The sequence below is a fragment of the Corvus brachyrhynchos genome, unplaced genomic scaffold (assembly GCF_000691975.1).
Source record: "Corvus brachyrhynchos isolate BGI_N302 unplaced genomic scaffold, ASM69197v1 scaffold49, whole genome shotgun sequence".
Taxonomy (NCBI): domain Eukaryota; kingdom Metazoa; phylum Chordata; class Aves; order Passeriformes; family Corvidae; genus Corvus; species Corvus brachyrhynchos.
Window position 1 is genome coordinate 544,110 of NW_008240029.1, and position 27,826 is coordinate 571,935.

General features: G+C 38.7%; 1 protein-coding gene across 12 annotated transcripts in view; it reads left to right on the forward strand.

Annotated features, from left to right (window-relative positions):
- TNS3 (tensin 3) overlaps window positions 1–21,899 on the forward strand; it is a 218,104-nt gene extending 196,205 nt beyond the window's left edge. For all 12 annotated transcript variants that reach the window (XM_017743610.1, XM_017743612.1, XM_017743617.1 and 9 more), the window contains 9 exons: window positions 185–271; window positions 4,259–4,387; window positions 6,720–6,815; window positions 10,215–10,292; window positions 11,978–12,055; window positions 16,507–16,675; window positions 17,663–17,731; window positions 17,874–17,900; window positions 18,868–21,899. In XM_017743610.1, coding sequence (XP_017599099.1) covers window positions 185–271; window positions 4,259–4,387; window positions 6,720–6,815; window positions 10,215–10,292; window positions 11,978–12,055; window positions 16,507–16,675; window positions 17,663–17,731; window positions 17,874–17,900; window positions 18,868–19,012 — 878 coding nt within the window. In that variant the 3' untranslated portion in view covers window positions 19,013–21,899. The remainder of the gene's footprint in view (window positions 1–184; window positions 272–4,258; window positions 4,388–6,719; window positions 6,816–10,214; window positions 10,293–11,977; window positions 12,056–16,506; window positions 16,676–17,662; window positions 17,732–17,873; window positions 17,901–18,867) is intronic.
- The last annotated feature ends 5,927 nt before the right edge of the window (window positions 21,900–27,826 follow it).

Sequence of the window (27,826 nt, forward strand, 5' to 3'; positions counted from 1 at the left end):
GAACATGCTTTCAGAGTCTTAGCGTATGGTGTTATATTTGCTGGTTCTAAAACAGCTCAGTTTCTCTAACCCGTCCTAATGATGAGTTTTTTGAGTAATCATGGTGACTGGAAGTTGGAAAGAAAAGTAAAAACACTTTTGTATTTTAAAAAATGTCTTGACTTTTTTCCCTTTTATTTCACAGAAAACACAGCTGATATACATGTGACCGTAAAATTTGTTCAGGACACGTCCAAGTTCTGGTATAAGCCAGATATCTCAAGAGAACAAGGTATATCAATTGATATATATTCTGGCATATCTGTTCACAGAAAAGCTAGTTGGTGAAGTCTCGATTTTTGATTCATACCTGATCTCTCAAAGGAATATACAACCTAGAAGGGCCACAGACAACCCCTCTTAGTTTCTTTTGTTGGAAGGCTGAATTTGAGTGTGGAGGGCAGTCAAATAGTCCTGAAAAATATTCAGTTAATCAGACAAATTATTAGCCTAACTGAACTAACTATGAAGTAATATAGATCTACCTGTGGTAGCTGCTGCAAATGCTCTTTGTTGTCATTTTTGAATGGCAGATATGCATGAAACAATACCAAACGACTGTCTGCTCTCCAAAACCTTTTGAGTATAAGTGTACTGTTCTGACATGATCTCAGAATAATTTATTAGCTAGGTCATCACAAAAGCATCCTCACCTACCAGTCATTTTGTAATCTGAATTTCAATGTCAAGTGACTTACATTATTTCTTAAAGGTCACTACCATGGAACAATGCAGATAAGAGTACATTTGTATGTAGATGTATTATTCAGTGAACTGAAGAAAGGTTTTACTACCTATGTGAAAGTGAATACTTAAGAGCACCTGGAGTACTGCATCTGGCATGCAGGAAAGACATAGACAGACCTGTTGGAGCGAGTACAGAGGAGGGCCACCAAGTTGATTAGAGGGAAGGAGCACCTTTCCTGTGAGGAAAGGCTGAGAGAATTGAGATTGTTCAGTCTGGAGAAGGGAAAGCTTTGAAGTGACCTGATTGCAGCCTTCCAGTACCTGAAGGGAGCCTACAAGAAAGATGGAGAGGGACTTCTAGAAGAGCATGTAGTGACAGGACAAGGTGAAATGGTTTCAAGTTAAAAGTAGGTTTAGATTAAATATTAGAAAAAATTATTTACTGTGAGGGTGGTGAGGTATGGGAACAGACTGCCCAGAGCAGTTGTGGATGCCATCCATCCATGGAAATGTTTAAGACCAGGTTGGATGTGGCTTTAGCCTCATGAAACATGTTCCTGTTTGTGGCAGGAGTGTTGGAAGTAGATGATCTTTAAGGTCCATTCCAATCCAGGCCATTCTTCCATGATTCTGTGAACTTACATACTGTCCCTGCAACAGTATGTGTGTAAGTGTGCTGGGTGCTTGTTACAATCCGCTAATCATAGAGGAGCAAGGTGAGCTCACTCTGTGGATAGTGGATAGAACTTCAGGTTTGAATATTCTGTGAAATGAGATTAAAACCAAACAAGGTTAAATGTTGATACCAGAAAATTGATATATTTTATTTAACAGTAAATGAGAGAGAAAGAGAAAGAAAGAAATAGAAAAAGAGGTTGGGAGGGGCACAGGAAGAGTGACAGGAACAGAGTAAGTAGAAATACAGACCCCTCTGAGGGTCCCAGCAGTGTTCTGTTGGTCCTCTCCATCAGGTCTTCTTGGTGGTGAGGGTCCCCTGCCAAAAAACGTAGCGTTCAAGTGATTAATGTAAGTTGGGCCAGGTGGGAATGCCCAAGTACCTCCCCTGAAGGGGGGCAGGTTTGACACTGTCTCTTGCAAGACTCTGGATCAGTTGCATCACTTTGCATCATGTGTAGTGCCCTGGTGCAAGGCCTCAGGAATGAATCTGGGGAGTGCTTTGGGGGTCTTTGATGGATTATGACACCTCCTCAGCTGTCCCTCACGTGAATGTCCTGTGGATGTGGCTTTCCCGGTGTGGGGGATTTTACAACTGAGCCAGTTTGTGTAATGGAGGGTGGGTGTTCACTGCCTCTGACCAGAGGTCATGTCGTACGCCCAAAACTCTCCTCCTCCCCCCTTGTTTGGAGAGGAGTTTGTGCAAACCTAGCTGCAGATAAGCCTGTGGGCTATGGCCTCCACCCCAAAGACAGCTGGGGATGATTTTCAGGACAGCTGCTGGGCTTGGCCTTTCTGTGAATGCATCCTTCTTCCCTAACCTTATCCATTTCTTCTCAGACTTGAGATGATTGAAAAACAGGATCACTTTTATCTTACCTCAGGTTCTTTTAGGTGGCTTGACTCACAGTTCAGAGTTTCAGTCAGGAGGCCCATTTGGGGTGGGCTTTGTTGGTGCAGCTTTGTTACACACTTTTGCCATAATGGGCAAAAGTCCTTTATAACAGTGTTTCAGCCATGAAACTATAACATTTCAGTCTCTGACAGTGCTTTGCAAATGTAGTTGGTCTGACTGTGCTTGTGTTTATACAGTAATAATCAGCTATACTGAATTGTGATTAATGAGATAAGGTGGGATTTTAAACTGGGATTTTTAAAATGTAGTTGTCAAAAAGGGAAAATTACTAACTAGTTCTGCATTCAGAAGGATGTTCATACTAAACCAAAATAGTGTGAACTTCAGCTATTGGCAAATGATGAATTGCTATGTCTGTCTATTTATTAGGTTCTCAGATGGTGAGGATGTTCTTGTGTAGTGGTAAATATGATGCCAGAGGAATAAAGATCATAGAAAACAGAACATTAATTCGTTTTTGGATGATACTTTGCTGGTCCTTTCACTCCAGTCCCTTTCCCCTCATCTGCTCACCACCCATAACGAGAACTGAGTCTTTAAATGTGCAGAAAAATACTTGACTTGATGTGTGTCCAGAGGGAAGTAGATAAAATGCAATGTTAAAGCTAACTGCTTGAATAAATGAAACAACAATCTTCCCAACCTTTTAATATGCCTCTTTTCATCCTTGAAGTAAAACTCCTTTTAAAAAACGTTTTAGGGTACTGTTGATGAGGAGGGGAGTATTTGTCCTTTTTTTCCCTGTGTTTAATAGACTGCTCCTGTGACAAATTATTACTGCATCCCTTTGTATTTAGAAGTGTTATGTGAGTACTGCTTAATTGCAGGGGTTTGCATATTCATCCTAATCCTCTCAAAACAAGACATTGTTGTGAAAAAAGGTTCTTTCCTTTGCTGTCTGACAGATGAAGAGAATAGAATGCATACATGTTTGCTTTACTCGTTTTAACAGAAGAGACAATTATGTCTGCATTTTCCTGATTTTTTTTTTTTTTTTTGAACTTCCTCTTCTTTCATGAAAAGAACCTTTGCTTTATAAACATTGCTCAGGGCTTGCAAAATATGCCTTTGTGCCCTGTATGCATAATATCCATGTTCTGTGTGAACAGTCAATTAAGGAGTCCAGCATCAAATTTGGGCTTTTTCTAGGGCTTCTCTGAAGGATTGCCGATGGTTAGGAATTCTAGAAACAAAGTATACTAGTATAAACAAGTATTTCTAAAAAGTTTATGGGGGAGGAAAGAAAGCAAAGTACAAAAATTTTATTAAGATCAATCATTAGATTAACTTTGTGTCTGTTTTCAAAGTAAGTTTAAGATTTTGAGCTACTAGATTTCAAAGTCTGCAACTGACTTGTGCAAAGCAGCAGCAATTTCCCTGCAAGTGTTTCCCAGAATACAGATGAAAAATATTTCAAAGTCAAAGAGCAAAATACACACTTACATTCCTTCCTTTGCTTTAAAACTCCTAAGGCAGTAAGGTGGCTTTGCAGGGACAAAAAATTGCTGGTGGATGGAAATTAATCTGTTCTGCCTGTTGAGGCTGAATAGGAAGTGAAAAACAGTGCTGTCTAGTCAGTGTGGGAATTACAGAGAGCTATGGAGTCTTTTAACAAGTTGACAAAATCTAAGCAGGAGTAGACTTGCTCTTGCACTGGTTGTAGGAATGTGAGACCTGAGCACCCTTCTCAGTTTAAAAATCAGTAGGGTTCTGTACTTCAGGCTTCTTTTTAAATAAGTATCTGTGAGATTTGAACAAGATGTTTCCACTTGGGTCCTGCAAATATCGTTGATGGTATTTTGTTGTACAGCAGTGACGATAGAGGAAAAGATCTTACTTCTTCTGGTGTCCTATTCATTATACATTTGCACTTCTGTACTTTTTGACTATGTGCATTGTTCTTGAACTGTTTTTCTGTCTCTTTGCTGGAATCTCTTGCAGCCATTGCTGTTCTCAAGGAAAAGGAACCTGGGTCTTTCATTGTTCGAGACAGTCATTCTTTCCGAGGAGCCTATGGGCTAGCTATGAAAGTTGCCACACCACCTCCTTCTGTGCTGCAGTTAAAGAAAGGTATTTCTGTATGTTATTAAACAAGCTATACATAGTAGGTAGTCCTTATTGCTGGGTAATAAAATGATGGAATTTTCCCCTCTTCTTGTAAGTGCAACTTGAATTGCAGACTACATTTGATGCGTTGTTAAGTGAGACTGGAGATGATGCCTGTTGTACTGTATGGTTTCACCATGACTTGTAAATGTATGTGTGTTGTGGCTGTGCATGTGTTGTACCTCATCAACCTAATAGAAAATCAGTGTCATCTCAGCAATTGGTCTTCCCTAGCAGTCAGAAGTCTGCATTTGATTCACAGACTACAATGTAAAGTTTTCTCTCAGCTGGAGGGCTGAATATTTTTGATGCCAAAGTTTTGTTTTGACACAGTTCTACTTCAGATATAAATCTGAAGAGATTTCCTAAGGATAATTGTTTAAAAGAAGTGGTGATTTGTATACTTACTCTGTCAGCTCCAGTGCTTCCATATATAACTTGTGCCTGTTGGTTGTGAAACATAAAATGAGAAGAACATGCAGAAATCAGTAATTGGTATGTGGAAACTCAGCAGCCAATATCTGTAGTGTTCTTGGTTCCATTTGTACTACTGCAAGGTTAGTGGAGTGGTTTTTATTGCTGCTGTTTTTCTTCTACAAAGCTTATTATGTTTCATTAGTACATAATGACTGGTTAGGTAAGCAACTAAGATTACAGGAAAGCATTTATTCTTAGTGTCATTTTTATGAAAGTATGATTTTGGCTGTTTTGGTTTGGTTTTTTGTTTTGCTGTTGGTTTGGATTTGCTTACTCTGGGGCAAGGTTAGCAGTTCACCTCTATTACAGTAACACTTTGAAATTCTGTTTTAATCTGGTATCTTGAAACAATTTTTAATAACAACTTGCCATGTAGTCCTTTTTGTTGCCAATAAACATCAGCAGAACCACTTCAATGACTTACTTAATGAACACAGCATAGATGTACTGGAGTAGTGATAGCAACAAGTAGGAGGCAAATTGAAAGTGGCTTGTAGGTGTTTTTAGTAATCTTTTTTTATAATCATTGGTGAAGTCCAGGAAGACATGAAAGTTCAAACTCTGCCAGCCTTTAAGAGACAGTTTATGTTAGAACAACGACAGGCAAATAGTAGTAAGACTGTAGCATTCTTCCACTTCTCACTTCATGATACTTAGCTTTTTTCATTTCCACTGTTTAATCCCAGAAGGCACAGATTGGTTCAGTTTCCTGTAGGGTTTCTTGTTCCAGGCTTCCCTTTCGCACATACCTTGTAGTCATTTATTTTTAATTTTGTGAGCACGTAACAACAAACACTAAGCTGTTTGAAAAAGTGCTAAGTGTAATACTTGCTTGCACAGAGGTTTCTGCTGTCCATGTTAATGCGTTCATCTGTATTAGCCTGGAAGTCAACTCTTGAAGTGTTTCCTGATCAAAGGAGCACATGTGTTTGTAGGTTTTTCTTTAAGGTTTGAATGGTTTGATAGCTTTGTCCTGTTGATATGAAATAACCTTCTAATTATTTGGAGAAGGATTTGGTTTGTAGTCAGGTATGACGTACTGTGAATCCATCTTTCAAGAAATATTTAAGTTGTCTTAATTATATATCTGCATATGTATGTATATACTTAAAAGAATGCTAAATCTCAAGGGAATTTTTATATGTCTCCTGGACTTTGAATCTCCTCTTTACATCCAACTCAGCAATTTCGGTTTGTCTTAGAATCCTGAGATAAAAACTGTCTTAAAATCTAGTGAAACCTTAGTGTTTCATGTAATTGTTTGTTTTCAGGAGCAGAGACATAGCATAAAGCTGCAAACATTTGGAAACTTTAAAATTTACTGAGAGAAATGCCATCGTTACCTTTGTGTAGCTAAATCTACTCCTCTTTTAATCTGGAGAACTCCTGTGAACAGAAATGTCACTGGAAATTGGAATATTTTTTCATACTTCTACTTTCTTGTCACTTTGGATACAAGTTCTTTTAATGGGCAAGTGCATCAAAATTTCTAACCATTCATTTTCCAAATTTCTTTTCCTGTGTGTAGCTGGGACCGTACTTGGACATTTTTGGACACCAGTGTATATTTGCATGTCAGACACTTAAGAATATAAACCCATTTCCTCTGGCTGTGTAAAGTGAGCTGTTTGCTTATTTGTTTTTTGCAAAATGGCCTTTTAAATACATCTCATAACTAGCAGAGTAGGTCTAATTGTATTCTTTGCATTCTGCATATAAAACATTTGGTGGTAATGTGGCAAAACTGCTTCATAAAGACCTAGTTTGTAAGACTTGTCTGCTAATTGCTTATTTTTGTGAGCTTTCTTTTTCAACACAGTTGGAGATTTGTCAAATGAACTTGTAAGGCATTTCCTGATTGAATGTACTCAGAAGGGGGTACGCTTGAAAGGATGCTCGAATGAACCATATTTTGGTAAGTACTGTGCATCACAGGGACAGAGAAAATGGAAGCAGTTGGTATTTGCCAGTGCTGACTTGGATGGAATACAAATGAGAGACTGCTTTGTTTGAATCCTGATGACTTCTGTAGGAACCCATTCCAGGGTTCCAGGAGCCTTGTACACATTTACCTTAAGCAGGTATGCAGGGCACTCTAGCACAGATGTACAGGACCAAGCTTCAAACAATCAAGCTTGTCTACTAATACCAGTGTTGCTGCAGAAAGCTGAACTAGATCACTCTTAGAATCCTAATTGATTTGGGACCTTTTGTCCTGTGTTATATTTATGCTGCATATAAGGTGGCTAAAAATTACACCAGAGTGAGACATTCGCAAAGTACATTATGCTTTGTCAGCCTACCTAATATAATATGATGGAAGTGCAATACCTGTAATGGCAAACAGCCAAAGACCTACCTAGCTGTTCACTCATTTGCTTTCCACTGATTTGCAGTAGGAGGGGAAAATAGGATGAGAAAGCTTATGAGCTGAGATGAAAACAGGGAGATGCTAACCAGTTACAGGGCAAAAGAAACTCGGGGACAACTGTTTCAATATTTTTCCAATTAAAATCAATATTCAGGTAGTCAGATGTTGAGGGATACATTCAGTGCAGGTATCTGGGTTTGCAAGCTGGAAGTGCAAACTGCAGATTGATCTATGGGTGTCCCAGGCAAGAGGCTATGACCTGCTGACCCTTTGCATAACAAAGGACCCGGGGACCCGTGTGGCCAGGTGACCAGACACTCAAGAGACGCAGCAGCAGCCAACAGCCCCCAGACTTTCCTGCCCTTAGACTGTAAGGGTATCCCTCCTCAGAGGCACCCAGTTTGTGCTGTTATTTTGGTTTTAAGTTGTTGCATCAAAATTCAATTATTTTAAGGATCTGGACATCTGAGACTGCTAAGGGAAACCTGGGGTTGAGCTAGTGAGGAAATGTCTGACTGTAAGTGTGGGGTATGTAGCTGTGAAGGGGCTTTGAGTACCAGCTCAGGTGATGCAAGAGTGACTGCCAGAGTGGCTCCTGGATGGTCAGACAGGGAAGTTTCCTTAACATGAGAAACAAAGTATTAAATAACACTTTTTCTTCCCCTTTTCCAAGCTCAATTTCACTGCTTCCTTCCAGACTCCTCACATATGGTCATTACAGAACAGTTCCTCTGCTGCTTCATCCCTCTCCCTGTTTTTCCTTCCTGTGATGTGGGCTTTCCCCATAGGCTGCCATCCTGTGGGGAAAAAAATCTGTTTCAGCATGTGCTCTCTGTCAACCACAGAAAAAGTCTCATCTATTCCATTGCGAGGTCCTCCAGAGGGTGGGGATGGAAACTTGGGTACCCAGAGCATCTCCTTCTCCTCTTCTGTCCATGGCATTCCCTCTGCTGTGTCTCACCAAACCTTTTTTCTATAGGTGCCCTGCAGTGGGTCTGCTGGAACGGGTTGTGTTTGGCATGAAAAGCCCCTGGACTCTACCCAGAGGTCATCCTGCCGCCCTCCCACCCTCTGTTACAGGCCTTGTCACATACATCAAATACACCTGTGAAAGGGTCATCTACCATAAAATTAACAGATGTAAAATGAAAGTCGTATTTAAAATAAAGGTGGATTGAAGTTTATCAGTGTTTGGCATGAGACGTATCTTAAATTAGAATTTTTAGTCCGTTCCTACCTCAATCTTGAAGTACCTGTTTAGGCACTTACGCAACCCTACTAGTCATTTACTTTGAACATCTCCTAGTCTTTCAATGTGTACAGCCTGTGCTGGTTTGAAAATAAACCACAGTGAGAGGTGAACCCCACACAAATACCTTGAGAGCAGGTCAGAGTTACAATTTAATAAAAAAGATTACAGTAAATGCAACGATACAGAAAAACTGGCTTAAACCCACAAAGTCAAGAGTACAGCCTTGCACCTTGTTGGTCTGGGTGATGGTTGCAGTCTGATTAAGCAGTGGTTGCAGTCCTACTGAAGTGATGATTGCAGTCTTGTTGAAAGTGGTGGTCCTGTGGAATTCTGGTCTTCCTCTGGGTCTGTTGAGCAATGGTAGTGCTGTCCCAAGTCCCCAAAACCCCAGATTATATACAGTCAGGTTCAGGTGGTACCTCCCTCAGGATGGGGAGTTTCACAATGGAATGATGTAATACTCTTGAGTCATTGCAGTTGTCCATTCTTGCTAGGGCCATTGAGTCCAGGGTGGCCTCCAAGCAGAGATGACCCCCTCAGGATGGGTGTAGTTACCATGGCCGAGTTAATTGTGAAGACCAGGAAACATTGCCTTGCAGGGTTTGCCTGTTTTCCCTTATCTAACACCCAGCTTGCAGTCTGAGGGGTTGGGTGTGCGCTGGTCAGCTGTTGCAAATGACCCACCATTAACAGTTCATCAAGAATTATGTAGATGGAAATAGAATACATAACTTGGTTACACCCCACATTGTAACCCAGGACACAGCCTCAAAACTGCTTTACAAAGTAGTTGAACAGGCACTGTTGCACATGTTTATGGGTAAGACAGTGAAAGACTAACAGTATCAATCAGTTTTTGCATTTCTGTAAGACTTGTAGAATTGGGTCATCTTTCCATTTCAAAGAAATTTTTGATGGACTGTAAAAATGAGGTTTGTTATGGTTGAACTGAGATTTTTCTCCAGCACATGGTTAGAACGTTTGCTGCTTGTTAGTAAATGGGATCGAAGGATGGCTTTTTGTACAGATTGATGAATACTATGCCTTCCTCTCACTCCTTATAGTCTCACATGCTAATATCAAAGATAACTAATGTAGAATTACTTCAGTTAAGCCAAGACCAAATTGCAAGAGTGACTTTGAATAGAAAAGAAGAATCATTTAATAGAGAATGCTACATACATCATTGCTGCGTTGAATGGAAGAGGTTTTACCTGGACCATCTTTTATACTTTTAGAAGTACAAAATAGAGATGCATGTAGACAGAACACTAGCTGATGAAGACTAGGTGGCTAAGAGGTAGAACTTGCTCTTTTTTACCTCATCATATAGCACAAGCGACCTCTTGTGCTCTTACCACCTTTCTAAGATTTTACTACGTTTGATGTAGCAGAAGTTAAGAGCGTTGGAAAGAATTTACTGACTTCTATATGCTATTGATTTTGTCATTTTTGTGCTTTCTCCATTTGAAGCACAGACATTTAGGTTAGGATCTAAGCAGTGTATTTAAGAGGGAAAGGAAGCATATGATTGTGATTAATGAGTTCAAGATGATCTTGGCTTAGGTCCCAAGAGATTTTTAAAGGGAAGCAGAAGGGGCCCTTACTCTAACTTGAGAGCAAACATAACTTATGCGTTCTTGTTGTCCACGAAGTTAACTGTGCATGTCTTGTTACTTTTCTGACCACAGGGAGTTTAACAGCTCTGGTGTACCAGCATTCCATCACTCCACTGGCATTGCCCTGCAAGCTCCTCATCCCAGACAGAGGTATGCTTGTTGAAGTACAGAAGAGATAACTCCCAGCCAAGTTTTGCTTCAAAGTGTCAGTGTCTGAAGACAGGTGAATGTGTCACAAGTTGAGATCTAAGCAAAAATGCACCAAGGAGGAAGCTGTGTTGTAAAAGATATTTGTCAGTATTGGTGATGACTGTTATCCAAAGTGTGGTTCTGAGCGTGCTGGTACCGTGATATTCCAGTCATAAACATATATGCATCATGGAAATACATGCAGTAATTTACCATGTAGGAAGACAAATGTACTTCTCAGACGTGACATTATGCCAGTGTATGGTTAGGTTTAACCACTCATTCAAGTCTGGATAGCAAAAGGACAAGTAGATAGAGAGCAGATAGTGCCCTGAGTGCAGCACTGGCAGGAAGAATGTAGCAACTTGCACAGGTTCAAATTTGTTTAAGTAAATTATCAGAAAGTCTTATGTTGCTTCATGGGATTATGATTCTAATTTTGCTTATACTGATTTCATAAACCACTCTAAGACAAAAACAAAATGCTCATGCTTGTCCAGTAATTAAGTTGCCTGATATTCTCCCACATTAAGTTAACCCCAGACACATTATTGCAATATTAAATGTTCTTGTGGTTTTTGAATGACCCCTTTAAACTTTTGTTACAAATGGTATGTTAATGTACAAAAATAGCATTTGATTTATGTGAATACATTAATGAAACTATTTTAGCACAAAAATATGCTGTGGTAGATGTGACAAAAGATCTCATGCATCTATATGGCAAAGCAGTATGGAGGTGGGCTTGTTCTCTTTATCCCCCTCACTGAAGATGGAAAACTTACTCTGTTCCTCCAGAGGTGCAGGACTAAAGCATTTGCCTTGTCTTGAATAAACATACCACAGTGAAATTTTATTTTGGATTTATTAATCTGATTTGATCATGCATTTTAAGATGATCTTCTGTGGTTAATGACAGGATACAGTGCCTGAAGTATTTAAAATGTTTATATAACTGTAATTCTAGACATGTGAATAGTGTCAAAAACTGTATTATGGCTCTCTTCCTCATTTGATTATACTCAAAGACAGCATACCTCATGCTAAATGCAGCAGTAAGTGAGACCTTTTTACATGCATTTATATACCTGAAATAACATGCTGGGGGACAGTTTTCTTACTACTTTTAACAAACAATTGGGAGGGAAACGTTCTACTGCTGTCTTAATGGTTTAGATGGGTTTTTTCAGCTTAAGAAGAAACTTATGTTGCCATCCTCTGAATCAAAATCATGGCAACACAAAGTCTTTCTGTATAAATCAGTGTAAGTTATAAAAATCAAATGAGATCATTAAAATCACACTATTTAAATTTTTTTCAGGTTGTAGTGAGGGAATATAGCTATAAGTATTGTCTTAATGTGTCATCATGTGAGTCCCTGCAGCATATGCCTATGTTATGTCTTTTATTGTCAGGAAATAAAGGTTAAGCATCCTGCTTGTGGTGCTTGAGGCAAAAAAACCTGATGCAGCACAAAGCCTACATAAATGATTATAATTGCAAATAAAAGGTTGTTTCATGTTTCTGGCCAAGATTTGTCCAGTAGATGAGATCACAGTTACAAATGCTAAGCTCATACTTGACTGTGGACTTTGATTTGTTGATTCAAGTCCATACAAGACATGGACAGTGTTTTCTGTTTGCAGATCCCTTGGAGGAGATAGCAGAAACTTCTCCACAAACTGCTGCAAACTCAGCTGCGGAGCTTCTCAAGCAGGGTGCAGGTCTGTTAAACTTTTAACCTTGTATTTGACTGTTACAAAGTTTGCATTTTACAGGTTGGGAGAAGCTGAAGCTTAGACTGGATTGAAGGATATGTAAAGGTAGCAGTTAAATTTAGAGCACTGGGTAGGAAGTGTAAAGGGCACTGTGAGGATATGTACCATGTTCTTTCTGTTTTCTGCAACCAGTTCCTAAGTTCTACAACCCTGTATTTGGTTTCCAGTCATGTGTCTTATGAGAATATGAGGTATACATAGGTTTCTTCAAGCGTGGCAATTTTTAAGCAGGATATTGCTTTCATAACTGATAAACTTTGAGAGGATATTTTCAACCTGTGGTTGCAAAGGTTCAAGAACTATGTGTGAGGTCTGCAAAAGCCAACTAAGGAAGGTGTTCAGTTAGGGTTAAGTTCTCATCATAGGGGTTAACAATACCACTGCAAAATGCTTACTGTTGCATCAATCTGAAAAAAAAAGAACAATTCCCTGTACTTCACTTGGTGCTGCATGTTACTAGGAAATGTCATGTGTCTTTTCCATTGGATGTTTCTATGGATTCTTGTGTGTAATGCAGCACCATTTCTGGCAAGTTGACTTGTGTTACCACAAGCTTATTTGGTGTGACAGACGAACCATGACCAGAGTACCTCCAAATGATACGATGCTATGCATTGTTACCATCTGTATGGCTCTCAAACGTGGGGTGTTGGCAGCAGCTGTGTAGAGGTGTGTTCTGCTTCTTATTTGCTTTGTTAGTGTGCAGCGGATCCAGAGAGCTAGTTAAACAGCCTCTCTGAAAAAGTGTGGTGGCATCCTAACTCACTGTATTGGACAATGCTGTGAGTATTCCTGCATAATCTTAAGGTTGTCCTTAGAAGAAATGCAGCCACTGTGTTACTCTGCTGTACAGTGGGCATGTCCAGGGGAACCTGCCCATGCTCTCCCATGGTCCTTGGTTTTCAGGTAGCTATGAATTCTCCCCAGAAGTCACCCAATTAGTGCCGTTAGAGCACAGGAATACACTACCTTTGCCACTTTCTTTCGAGTTTAGCCTACCACTGGATCCACAAGTGAGTGTTGCGGCGAAGCATGCCTTTCTAAGAATGCTGCCTCATTGCCCTCATGCATTTTAGAGCACTTCTGAAGGGGCAGTTGTCTGGCCAGCTCTGGAGAGAGTGTTGCTCCTTGCTTGTGCAGCAGTCTGCTTCAACTTTAAATGTGAAGCACCATTTTGAGTGCTCTAATTGAGCGCTCTAATTGAGCAGGCATGTGTGGCTGAGGCAATGGCAAACCTTTGGGAGGCTGTGCTGCGAGTGAGCATGTGCTGGCTCACTGGTTGGTGTTTGTTGTGGCCAACAGGGAAAAAAACGAGAATAACTTTTTGTAGCACTTTACTTCTAGAAAAGCCATCAAAAGGGGCATGTGTTGTCTTTCAAGAAATGTTGGTTTCTCCTTGCTCGGACAATGCTTTTCATAAAGAAGTAGTTCTTCAGCTGGGGCAGTAGTCAGATAACTCTACATGAGATGTGTCATATCATGGATCATTAGGGTACTTAGTACTTTTGGTTTTAACCTGTTTTGTTGTTTTTGTTGTTTTTAAACAAGGATTTTAGAACCCAAATAGATAAATTAGCTATGAGAGGTTCTCAGAGGTTTTTTTGTTTTTTTTTTTTGCCTTGATACATCAGGGGTCCCTTTCCATTCACAGAAGCGTTCAAATTGTGGAGTTCAACACTGAAGTGCAGACTCAAAACATGTAAACTGAGTCCTTTCAAAGAAACTTTAAAGCAGAAACACTTTCTCCCTGCCCTTCTTTACCCACACTTTTCTCACTGCACAAGCAAAAAATGATGTGTTTTTACAGGAGATGTGTCATATCATGGATCATTAGGGTACTTAGTACTTTTGGTTTTAACCTGTTTTGTTGTTTTTGTTGTTTTTAAACAAGGATTTTAGAACCCAAATAGATAAATTAGCTATGAGAGGTTCTCAGAGGTTTTTTTGTTTTTTTTTTTTTGCCTTGATACATCAGGGGTCCCTTTCCATTCACAGAAGCGTTCAAATTGTGGAGTTCAACACTGAAGTGCAGACTCAAAACATGTAAACTGAGTCCTTTCAAAGAAACTTTAAAGCAGAAACACTTTCTCCCTGCCCTTCTTTACCCACACTTTTCTCACTGCACAAGCAAAAAATGATGTGTTTTCCTAGAAGGATTATTTTTTATAGCTGCCTGAAAAACCTAATGAGCATTTCCAGTTTCTATCTAAGTGCTGAAGCTGACTAGAAATCCTTTGCTTCTTAGACACTGACAGTTGAAGACTAGAAACCATACAAATAAGAGGCTTTTCCCTAGTAGAATTCACCTTGCTTTATTAACTTTCCTGTTCAGCAACAAAATTTTCTGCCCAAATAAATTGCAGTTCTTAACTTCTCTTTACACTGATACAGTCAAGAAACTAAGCATTCTGAACAAAGGACATTCCCAGTCTAAAAGCAGCATTGTTAAGCTGTTGCTGGTGGCACAGACGTGCTCCAAAATGTCACCTGTGAAAGATGAGAGCAGCAACATTGCAGGGCAGCTGCACTGAACGAAAGGTCTTCCTTTTGTTCTAGGTTGGAGTATGGTTTCTCTGGGATTACTGTTATTGATACCTTGTCAGACCATGCATGATGTTCCTAAATGAGAAATCTTTCAGTGTTTCTCATTACCTTTCCTCTCCTTTTTATGCTGATATGTTTTCACTTTGCAACACTTTGGTAAAAGGTTTCATTTATTATTTTTTGTGCTACAGAAGCAATCTACTGTATTTGGTAACTGGTGTTTGAACTATTACTTTGAGGGCAATCTAGATAAAATGCTTGGAAATTTCATTTAGAAACAAAACCTGAAAACAGTCTGTTGACAGCAATGTACTGTGTGGCAGAAGAGGAAGGGACTCTGATTTGTGTGGCTATGAAAGAAGGGAAGCTTCTTGTTCTGGGGAAGACTCACAGGATAGTGAAGAGCTTTAGATCTGTACCAACCATACACAGTAATGAGGTGAGAAGAAGAGAGCTTATGGTTTGGAATGTTCATAACAGTTTTGGGTTGCTACTCGTCATCTTAAATCCCTCTGTGCATGAATTGTGATTGAGTCAAGCAAAAGTTATTGAAACTTTCACAGCAATGCACAAATACATTTTTGAAATTTTACACTTGGCAAATCAAATAAATGAAATTTCAGGATCCCTTCTTTCACTGATGGACTCCAGAGCTTGAAGTTACTGGGCTGATCATTATGCTGGAATCAAACTTAGGCTTACGCAGTTTTTAACTGTTGGTTGTTTTGAGCTAGCCAGTGTCTAGCTCTATAATTTTATGTAAATAGTCATAGGAGAAAGCTTAAGACAGATTACAGAATAGCCATATAAAAAGAGAAACTGTTATATTTAATTTAATCTTTGCTTTCATAGTAACGTTGGCAAGCCAAACGAAACTGCTAAACAAATGAAATATAACCATGGTAGTTTGTATGTGTCAACTGACAGAGTTGTAAATTTTGTCCTGGATACCTACACAAATGTTTTTACCAACACAAAATCTCTTGGTACTAGTGTTTAGCTATGGATGTGCATAATCCTTCTTGCTTGTTCTTAAATTTGTTTGTAAATTTGACTTTATACCACAGTCCCATAGTAAGCATGTGAGTGATTCTGTTAATACTATGTAATAATAATAATAGTTTATACTGTAGATGGCACTGTACTTTGTAGTATTTTACAGTAGTACAGAACTACTATGTAAAGTTATATAATATTAATACATATTTTCCTAGTGCTCGCTGCAGATTGATATGAAACCATGTAAAAAAAGTAACTGGTAGCGTTAGAAACCAATGATTATCTATTTTATAGAGATATTTCAGAAGTTGCTAATATCTCTAGAAGAGGAATAGTACTTTTAGAAGTAAGTGCATGCTGAAATAAAGAAAAGGCCTAAAAATATATGTAGTAATTTTCATCAGTGTGGAAATTGTTTTATTTGCCCTGAAATCATTAAATATACAGAACACTACGGAATGAATGAGAAATGAGCTTTTCAATAACCCTCAGTTCTTTTTGGTGTGAAAACATTCTTATCGTGCCAGTCAAGTGAATTGTTTTCTTTGAATATAGTTCAAATACCATTTGAAACTGTAGAACATGTGAATGTATGCTGCAAATGTGTATTTTCTTACTGGCTGATGTATTTGAACTTTAAAGCAAAATATCCCCATTCTTTCCTCTCTGGAATACCTTTGCTCCAGTACTACCTACAAGTGTACTCTCTAGTGCTGTCTTGTATTTATTTAAATTTCAGGGTATCTATGGGTAATAGATAAATATAGTCATTGGCTTTGATATAAAGGTATTAAAATCAAAGGGAGAGCAAAAGGCCTGTGACCTCTCAAAGTCTTACCTCTCTTCCATTACAGCTTGTAACGTTTGGTACCTGAATTCAGTGGAGATGGAGTCCCTCACAGGCTACCAGGCAGTACAGAAAGCCTTGAGCATGACCCTGATGCAAGATCCTTCTCCTGTCTCAACTGTTGTCCATTTCAAGGTGTCTGCTCAGGGAATCACACTGACGGATAATCAAAGAAAGTAAGCAAAAGAAGGATGGGACGAGAATATCTGTCCCTGTCCCTATCAAGTGTTGGCCACTGTTGATTTGACGTTCCTAGTTACATTTTGCAATCTCTGTCTCAGAGGATACTACGATTATAGGAATGATGGTGACTGTGTAAGATGGCTGCAGTACAGGAAAATATATCTTTTAAACTGTGGGCTTTATTTACACATGGCATATTTTAACACTGGAAGGTCACTTTGATATGACATTTTTTATTGTTATTTCTTATAAAAAGGGAAAGTAATGGCTTTGCTAGCATTTGATATTGTGCCTGTTCAGTGAAATAATTTATCTTCATGATGTCTTTCACCAGTATCACTGAACAGAGCTGACTTAAGCAGATGATGTGTATCTCCAGGATCTGAAACAGTGTTTTGGATAGCCTATAAAAAACTATGATAAAAAGTCAATTTATACTTTGTTCTAGGTGCTAGTTAGGCTACTACAAACTCTTTCAATTACAAAAATGACAATAACGAAGGACAACAGGAATTTATTGTAGGTTAGAAAAGAAGAAGTGCCAGACTTCTTAATTCCATGGGGTTTACAATGATTTGTAGCAGATCTCAGAACCTTTAATTGTAATGCCTAGGAGTGTGAATATTTTGAAACATAGTATGATCAAATTATTCACAGGTTCCACGAAGTTTTCTCTCCCACTAAAATAGTAACTAAATGGCCAGTTTTTAGAAAAAATACATTTCATGCTCCTAGTCCTTTTTCTTAGCTTGAGAGTCAGTTTTCCTTTGTTTCAAAAACTTGATGTTAGTATTTTAAATACGTATTTATTTGGTTGGAGCAGTTCAGGTGGCTTTCAAAGTCACTCAGAGAGAGCAAAGGGAATATATTGTCTTTATTAAATTAAGACTAAATAGAGTTTATTTTTCAGATTTGTTTATTGTTTAGAATTCTAAGCATCTTAACTGTTTCTGAAATTTGTTCTATTTCTTCCTATCCAGACTCTTTTTCCGGAGACATTATTCAGTCAATACTGTTATTTTCTGTGCTTTGGATCCACAGGACAGAAAGTAAGTATGACAAGTAGTATTTTTAATATGTTATTTGTATTGTTGATCTACCAAAAAAACCCAGCAAACAAACCAAAACTAACATAGGTTTCATTTTTATTTCTCCATTCTATGTTTTTTTACTGCTTTGTTAATGGACAAGGTGGATGAAAGATGGCCTTTCTGCAAAGTAAGTGGAGTCTCTTTTAACTGAATGTTATAGGAATATTATTAAAGTGATCAGTTTCTTGGTGTTATAAATTACTTTTGTTTGAAATGTGGAAGGGAAAGCAAGCTGTTCAGAGACTAAAGTCTCTCAGCCCTCTGTAATTAGACTTTGGTTACTTCATTTACACCTTTGCAAGTTGGGGCCTAATTATGTAATCGGTGGTGGTGGGATGTCTGGAGCCAGCGCTAGCATGGTTTGTTTAGATTGCAGGTCTGTGATTTGACTATGGTTTCAAAAGTTAGAGCTATTTGCCTCTCAGTTTTGTGTTCCACCTGTCCAGCAAGACTTAACACAAACTTTTCTCACTTAGACTGATAGCTTTAAAAAAATCCCTCCCTCGCTACATAGATGAAAACACTCCTGGTAATATTAGTGTGTGGCATAAATTCATTGTTACCTGTGGATTGCAAAGTGTTTTCTGTTGGAGGCAAACGTTGTCACCCGTTAATCCAAAGAAGTAACTTAAAACAGAGAGGCTCAGCATTTGTGTTTCTGGAAAGGAACACAAATAGATGGCTTAAATCCTTTTTCCAATACTCTGTCCACCAAGGTGTGTGGCCCTCAAAACCTCTCTTTGGGCAGTCCCTGACACACCACACTACGAGCCCCCCAAAGTAGGTAAGAGAACAGCAGTATTGAATCAGATTAAATACGTCCCCAGGCTCAGCAGCATGTCTCTGACAGCAAAACAGCACACGATGCCATATAAACAGAGTAGAAGGAAGGGGTCAGTCTCCTTTCCTGATTCTTTTCTGAGCTGGCTGGTCCATCTGGACCACTGTGTTTAGCAGTCACATGGAACCTTGTCCATCAGAACAGAGAAGTCTGCTTTGTGTGCTTGGTTTCTGCAGTATCTTTTCTGTTTTATGCAATGAGGCAATGCCTATCTGTCAGTTCTCTTGACATACTGTGATTGCTGCCCTTGCAGAGTGTTTGGGTTCATTGCCAGGAAGCAAGGCAGTGCCACAGACAACGTATGCCACCTCTTTGCAGAACATGATCCAGAACAACCTGCCAGTGCCATTGTGAACTTTGTATCAAAGGTCATGATTGGATCCCAGAAGAAGATCTGATGCCTTTCCATCCTTGATTCAGAGCTCATCGCTGACTTCACCAAAGGAAATCACTGTGAGAGGGAGAAAGGCTATTCAGTAACAATATCTGAATATTGTCATTCCCAATAAGGAAAGCAGAGGATGATCTGTGTATTGTGCTTGTGAGAGCTCAGGCTTTTATTTCAGGATGCTTCACAAATGTTTTTATATCAGAGGACAAAACAAAAGAAGCTGGGTGCCACCCAAACCCACGTAGCCGTTACCTGAATGAAGCATAAATGAAGAATGTTTCTCCTGATGGGTTTCTAATATATCTTCACATGCTGTTTCTCATAATTTATTGGAGCAGAAATACTTAATAGATTGCGCTACTTTTTTGTTCAGAAAATGTTTTGTAAAATCTCCCCAAAGGCACTTGCCATGGTTGCAGCAATTGTAGTTGTAGGCCTTGCAAACATGCTTTTAGGAGAATGATCATCTGAGGAAGACTACTTGCTCTTCCTTATGTCTTTGTGATCAGTGATGAGAACTGAATGGAGAAAGGGGAAGATGTATGTGAAAAGAAGGTTTGTGCAAGTTGATTTCTGGTAAGAAAGGAGTGGCAGTGTGGAATATTCAGGAAGATTGCTCTGTATTTAGTGTTAAGAAGGCTGAGCTGTTTTAGTTTGAAAGTTTTTCAATAGAGCAGAAGTGGCAGAACAAAAGTGTGAAAATCTGTTCTGTAGCTAGGGGTTTTTTGTATTTTTTTTTAATACAGAGAAGTAAGCAGGGAAGATTAAGCATTTTAGTAATTACAGGATGAAAATGAGGGAAAAGCAAAGATGAAAATTGTATATTTATACATTTTTACCTGTGAGATATTGTGTAGTGGATCCCAGATCTTGGTGTGCCATAGAGATAATTCTTAAACTAGACCAATGTTGAGCTTTGCCTCCTTAGCACTATTTTGTGTAAGTGAATGTGTGTGTAGCCTGTGCCTTGCTGGAGACAATAGTCTGGTATTTTGTCTTTTGTCTTACAGTGACAAGGCACTTCCCATTTTCTGCCTCTGCAATACTGTTTTATTCCCCTACATAATATGTAATTATATTTATGGATTCTTCTACCCCATTATTTTGCTGGAGTTTTGAGGATTTTTTAACTTTTTTTTTTAACCTGTAGGAACTATATTTGATTTGTTATTCCTCGAGTTAGGGAATTTGAAAGTGAATGTACTTTATCTTGTTACTCTGTCCCATTTCTTGAGAGCATTTATGTCATGATTTCTACATCCGTCACACTTGTACATATCTCTTTATCTTTCTTAACACATTGATATTTGAAATGCATAAGGAAATGCTGCTTAGCTTTACAGAAAATTGATGCAGTAGGTTACAGTGGAAGCCTGCACAAGGAGAGTAAGCCACTGAGATCTACTGTGTAGCTCCCATTCACTCAAAAAGAGCAGTACTAGACCCCCTGTATGAGAACTGATGGTTATAATACAACTTTAGTGTGGCAAGTGCTGAAAAATTTCATTGCTTCTATTTCTTTCATGTGTGGCTGTCAACATTATATTAATAACCTGAGGAATAAAATAGCATGCTGTATTTTGCATGTTGATACATGAGCCACTTTACCCACTTGTAGATTTTAATCCTTTTATCCACCAATTTGAACTACATTTGTCCTGTATAAAATAGGGAGGATTTTTAACAGCTCTCTTTGTATTTCCTGAAGTATTAGGACCATGTTAAAACCTTATTCAGTGACCATAGCTGAAGTGTTACCAAATTATTTGTGTAACTATCAATTTTGTGTAAATAACTTTATGCTTTTTAAAAGGAAGGTGATGAGGAAGAGAGAGAGGAAATTACTGAATTTTAATGTATTTGGATGAGAAAGTGGTTTATTAGTAGGAGTGGGCGTTGGGTATCTGTAGAAGGGTGGAGCAATCCAAAGTGCGGTAGCTACCATTGAAGCAACAAAGGCAAGTACTTCTGATTTGTAATATATAATTCTGTTCTTTTGGCACAGAGGTATATTACTTACTATTGTTTATGTACCATCCAAAAAAAGATTGCAGTTCTTACTTCTCAGAGCTTTACTCCTTTTATAAAATATGAGAACAAGTTTTCTTTTAAGATTCTTTTGGTGTACAAAGATTCCAGTTGCCTAATCTCGTCACCCAGTGGAAGCCCAGAGAATTTCTTCAGCTGACATCTCAAGTAGACTTGAGTCTCAATTAGATGTTAATCTGGTGTGTTGTGAGCATTGAAATGCGGAGGAATTTTTTACTATATTTTTCCACTTCTGTAGATAATAAATTTTAGTGTGTTTTCCTAGACAGCTGTGTTGGCCTTTGGGCTGAAAATAAAATGTCTTTTTTTTCCTGTGTATTGTCATTTCCATTTAGGACCTTATTTTTTATTCCTTGTGCTTTCTCAAGGTCTGCTGAAATCAAAAGCATGAGGGATTGCATGCTGACACTCCTGGTGATATTTTCTGGGAGTTTAGCTCTACTTGCTAAGTGGGAAAAAAGAAGTTACCCTGTTTCTAAGGGAGATTTTCTATTTTGCATTCCTTTGGATGGTATATTGCCACGGGCATTTGCTTTTTAATGAATTAAAAATGCACAAAGCAAGATAGTTCAGTATGTACCATTATGTAGTCTGTGTAGAAAAATACTCATGAAACTTACATGTTCATGGCAAATACAAGACTAATCTTTATATAGCACTTTCTTTCAAGATTTCTGGTAGATGTGTATATGCAGTTTCATAACTAATGGCAGCAAATTGACACATATATTTAGCCAGACTCCTATTAATGTGGTTAGTAAATATACTATTATAATCATACAGTGTTAAACTACAAAAATGATAAAAGCCATGTTTTTAATTAAATGGTTTCACTGTGTCCAATATTTAATGTTTCTTTCTTGATTTTTCTTACTAGTGAAAATTTTCACTTTTTTCTTGAAACTGTAAAGAAGCATCTAAAGGTCTTCAGTCTATAAATTCTTTGTATAGTCATTTTCTCTGCTCTTCAGATACCACCTCTTTCAAATTATGATAAAACTACAGATGTGAAAATCCACCACACAATTGTCACAGGGAAGTCTGTTCTGAATGAAAGTTACCATCTGGCATTTGAAATCAGCTAATAAGCAAAGCCTTCTTCATGAATTAAGAATAATTTGGGTGCTGGGGTTCAGTTTTAAGAAACATTTGAGATTTCTTTCAAGGACTTCACATGAGCCTGTGTTAGTGGTTCAAGTCATTTAAAGCATATGATTTTCCTAGTTAATTTGTGGTTATAATGGTATAAAAGTATCTATTGCCTGCATTGCATAATTCAGTGTAAGAAAGAGGAATATGATATCTTCTTCTGAGATATTGTACCCATCTAACTGTGCCTCCACAGCGCTTACAGGAAAACCTTTCAAGCTTTTTAAGGAAAACCTTCCAGAGGGCATGAGAAATTTAACCCCTGGCTGAAATAGGTACAAAATCAGTGCGTCAGACACACAGTGAAGGTTGAGTTATATACATGCTTTATCAGGATTATTTCCAAGACTGATAAACTCTGGTGTGTCATGCAGATGCCTTTTTTATGAGGCATATGCTAGCAGGAATTTTTCATTCATTATGCTTGACTGTCATTCATCACTACAGGCCATTGTGAGGTTTATGCGTGGGTGTAAAGTGACAGTTATTCATGAAAAGTATTCATCTTTTATTAGAATGAGTTATAATGTGAAACAGATGACAAGGATGCAATAGTAAAATGGATCTTCTGTGTCAAGAGTCCAGTCTCTCCTGTTAAACCCTTGTCCTTGAACCTGGATGCCATTGTGTACATGGGCTGCTCTTGGGTACATTTCAAGGCTGCTCTGGAGTCTCTTTGCTCCAGTGGAAGAAAATCTGCTTTCAGTATTCATCCTAGAGATATTCACAACTAGTTTATATGCAGTATTTATATGCCAGTATTCTCTTAGTATGAATAACTGTTCTCTCTTTGAGATATTCATAGCAAGAGATCTGCTCCCCCTTGTGTCCCTCAGTCTTCTTTTGGCAAGGCTAAACAAGTCAGCACTTGGCCTTTATGTGTTTTTGTCTTTGAAAGGCTGTTTTTTGTCAGTTACATAATTTCTTTGGAGAGACCTTTAAGTATACAGCCAGACTCTTTAAAAAAGGGGCAGAAGCTGCTGCCTTGTAATTTTTAAAACATTTATATTAGAAAACCTTGGAACAAGAAAACTTGGCTCACCAGATAGGCAGAGTAAATCCCTCATCTGCTTCTGCTGTTGATACCTAGCATCAAGTAGTGTAAACTGTATCAGGCAGTGTGGACAAAGGAAATTACAAGGGCAAATAGCTAAAGAAGTTCTTAAAAACCAAAGTCAGAAACAGGAAGCTTTCAGGAGACTTAGCAGATCTGGCAAACTACCAAGAGGGCAAAGGGGAGCCTTTTAGAGTATTAAAGGATCTTGCTGAATAACTGAGAAGGGATTTGCATTACGTGTCACTACAAGGGATATCAAACTGGAATTGTTCCCTTCCTTTGAAGACATTTAGTGTCTCATAAAGTACAAGTGTTTGAACCAATGTTAATGTTTTAATATTTTCAGAATCACAGGGTGGTTGAGGGTGGAAGGGAGCTAAGGAAATCATCTAGTCCAACTCTGTTTTTAAAGAGGGACCTCTAGAACCATTTGCCCAAACAGCTTGAATTCACCAGGGGTAGAACTTCCACAGTCTCCTTGGTCAATCTCTGGTAGTTTTTAATCACCCTCACAGTGTTTCCTGATATTCAGAGGTAACCTCCTGAGTTTCAGTTTGTGAAAATCACCTCTTGTCCTGTTATGGGGCACCACTGGAAAGAGCCTGGCACCCTCCTTGTATTTATACACATTGATGAGCTCCCCCTGAGCCTTCTTTGCCAGGCTGCACAGCTTCCTCAGCCTTAGTTTTGTGTCATTGACAAACTCACTGAGGATACACTCTGCCTGATCATCCCCCCAGATCATCGATTACCATGTTATAAAGGACTGGACCCAATATGGAGCCCTGGGGTAGACCACTAGTTGCTGGCCTCCAGCTAAACCTTGCACTGCTCATCAGCACTGTCAATGCCCACCTATGCAGGCAGTTTTCAATCCACTTAATTGTCTGCTCATCTAGCCCCTACATCAACAGCTTGTCTACGAGAGTGTTATCCAAGACAGCATCAAAGGCCATACTGAAGTCCAGGAAGAAAATGTCTACCACTTTCCCTTGAGCCAAGACAGTCATTTCATCACAGAAGGTTGATCAACGATGACTTCCCCTTAATGAAGTCATGCTGACACCATGGAAGTGGTCAGAGGGCTGAAGCACCTCCCCTATGAAGACAGGCTGAGGGAGTTTGGATTGTTTAGCCTAATGAAATGAAGGCTCCAGGGAGACCACAGCCTTCCAGTACTTAAGGCCTGCAGCAAAGATGAGGAGGGACTCTTTATCAGGCAGTGTAGTGATAGATGATGGGTAGAGGAGTAATGGTTTTAAACAGAAAGAGGGTAAGTTTAGAAGAGGGTGTTCTGTAAGTTAGAGGGTGGCGAGGCACTGGAACAGGTTGCGCAGAGAGCTGTGGATGCCCCATCCTTGGAAATGTTCAAGGCCAGGTTGGATTGGGCTTTGAGCAACCTTATCTGGTGGAAGGTCTTCCTGCCCTTGCAAAGATCTTTAAGATCCTTTCCAACACAAACCATTCTATGATCTATGATTCTGTGACCTACAAACAGCTGGTGCTTTGCCTTGTGAAGATTTCTTCTCTAGGTACACAAGTTTGGCAGTGTTTTATGGCAGGTGTTCAAGGTTGCAACTTACCACTGGTCCCTTTCCAGTAAGATAAGAAGTGTTTACGAATGGATTCACCTGAAATTTCTGCATGACCTTCTAAAAAATTAAGTCTTTAAAATCATTAAAGTACATTTTCATAATTGTAAAACTCTTCTAATGTCTTTGGTAGATTTATTTGAAGAGTTATTTAAAAAGCAGAATTAGCTTTTTATGTAACAATGACTTATTTTCTGTTACATACTGTCCTCAAATTTTGTTTTAAATATCTACAACTGTTCATATCCAGTCTTATTAAATCTGACTTTTGGATTTTTCCCTGTTGCCACCTGTATTATATATGTCATGATTTTTGTGTAAAGCCAATGGCAGGTATGAAAGAAAATACAGAAAAACGAGCTTGGATGAAATGCTCTATGGATGGGTAATCAAATTGGCCCAGGAGACCTGCATGCTTATGTTTACTGCAGTAGAATAATCCAGCTTTAAAAACAAACAGAACTATGTTGATTGAAGTACTAGTTTCAAGCCTTTCTATTTGCAAACTAATGTGAAACTCTCATTGAAGCACATGGTAACTGTTTATACCTAGGATATGTGAGTGATGAGAGGAGGCTCCCTGCATATGAAAATAGTTAATATACATTCATGTAACTTAGTGCTACAGCAAACTTGGAGTCATCTTCTCATGTGTAAGCATGTTTTGCTCCAACTGACAAACAGACAAAAATCCCTGAAAGTAACTGCAAGATGGTAATTTCCTTGTTGGAGCACTCAAACAACTTCTGACCACTTCAGTCTCTTTCCAGAACAAGTACCAGGTATCAGGTATTTGAAATAGCACTTAGAAATCTGCTAAGGATTTTTATGAGGAACTCTGTCTTAACATGTGTCAGTATGTTTTGTCACAAGGCAATTATGAAAAAAATCCCTAAAGGTGGTATTGATCACGTAGTGACAAAACTACAGTATATGGTATATACATGTGCTGAAACCTGTATATGAATTTGTTCCTGTCAAATATATATTTGATCTCACACCATTTGGAGAACATCCAGATTTGATATTTTTTCTGTATTACTTCTTACATGGGACCCATTCATACCCGTTTCTCAGAAAAAATGGAACAAATACGGTTTGATTCTTTTCAATGGTAATATTTAGTCACCTTTCACTATAACTTGGGACTTTTGTGCCTCATTTTGTTAGAATAACTCAGAATGGTGAATAGCTCAGAATTTTGCTTGCTCCTACCTCTGATACATTTGTTAGGTGCGGAATATTTTCATGCCTTAGTCCAGTTCACTGAGTGACATGCAGTCTGAGTATACACTGTGTGCACTGTCACACAAAGGCTTTTTTAAAGTACTGTGTTCACAGTAAGGCTATCTAAGTGTGTCTGTGCTTTCAGACTCAAGCAAGATGTTGCTGAGATGTAATAGGTAAGATTTTTAGAAAGCAGTGGAAAGATTAAAAAAGTCCTGCATGAGTTTGAAGTCATGGAATCACTGTAAAAGTGAAGCAATGTAAAATGTCTCACAAGACTTGATTCGATGATTTTTATTTTTGTTTAGGGGAGGTGATGAATCATTTATAAAATGGTAGATGCTTGCGAGGAAAAATCCAGTCTCAAGTTCTTGTCTTTAAACTAGAAAAGTAGTTGTTGGCAAATGCCTGTGAACATTAATACTGTGGTAAATTTGTGAATTGTGATTTCTGAGGTGGGTAAAGTTGTAGGGGTGTGCATCAAGAAAATCATGACTTTGACCCATTCCTTCTATATTTAATTGCAGTAGCTGACGTTGACTTAGTATCTCTGGACTTGTCTGTATCTCTGTTTGTATGTGTATGGGACATTCCAGAGCTGTTTTTTTGAGGTCTTTGTGTCCTTAAAACTGTGTGCTCTTAAAGCTGTGTAGAATCTTGCCCACTATCCACAAGGTCCTTTTGGCTGTACTGAGAAAGGAAGAGCAACATGCCTTAGAGAGGAAGCTTAGCAGTACGGTATGCTATGAAAAAAAGTATGAACTTGAGCCTTGAAAAAAAAGGAGGCTGCAGAACTAGATATAGGGGTTTTGGAAAGTGGGATATTGTGAACAGGAAGAGTAAGTGTGAATTTAATTAATTTTTTTTTAAAATACCACCAATATTACTCATTTCTACTCTAGTAAAAGTATAGGTGGTTGAGAGTTGCATTTGCCTTACATTTAGGTTTATATAAGGGCAGTAATATAGGAAAAAATTGAAAAGTGGAAGATCTAGACAAAACCAGGCCATTAAGGAAAATGTAAAATACTTTCACTGTTAAAAAAAATGCTGACCTTGAGAAATGAAAAATTGCAAAGAATACTCAAGAAATCAGGAAGATGTCACAAAGATTGCTTTGTGGTTTTGGGGGTTCTTGGGTGCTAGACCTTCAGGAGTTATTCAGGGTTAGAAGCATGCTTATTTTTAAAACTTACAACTCAGCTTCTCGTGTAATTAGCCATTTCTGAGACCTTTATGAGAACACAAGGAAAAGTGCAGTGAAAAAAACTCAATAGAAATGCTGATTTTTTTTTTTCCTTTTTATCTCCTCCTGATCTGACCTCTTGCCAGCTGATAGAATGATGTAGACATAAAGCTGTAGTGATGCAGCTCACAGTAGCACAGCCTCACAGAGGAGGTTTCCTGAGCATCTCTTTAGGAGCTGTCACACTGTTTTTCTACTTCTTGGTTTGTACCTATTTGCGACGCACACCAGAGCAGCACAATGGGTGGCAGCAGGTGCAGGAGAAGGGACACACATAGAGAAGGCAGAGCTTGTGTGAATGGAAGTTGTTCTTCCCCAGCTGACCTTGGACCCACTGACAATGGCAATGCAAGCAGTGACAACCCCACACAGCCACTCTTTCACTCTCCTGCAGTGGGATGGAGGAGAGATTTGGAAGAGTGAAAGTGGGAAAACTCATGGGTTGAGTTGATAAAGACAGCTTAGTAGGTAAAGCAATAGCTGCATGAACAAGCAAAGCTA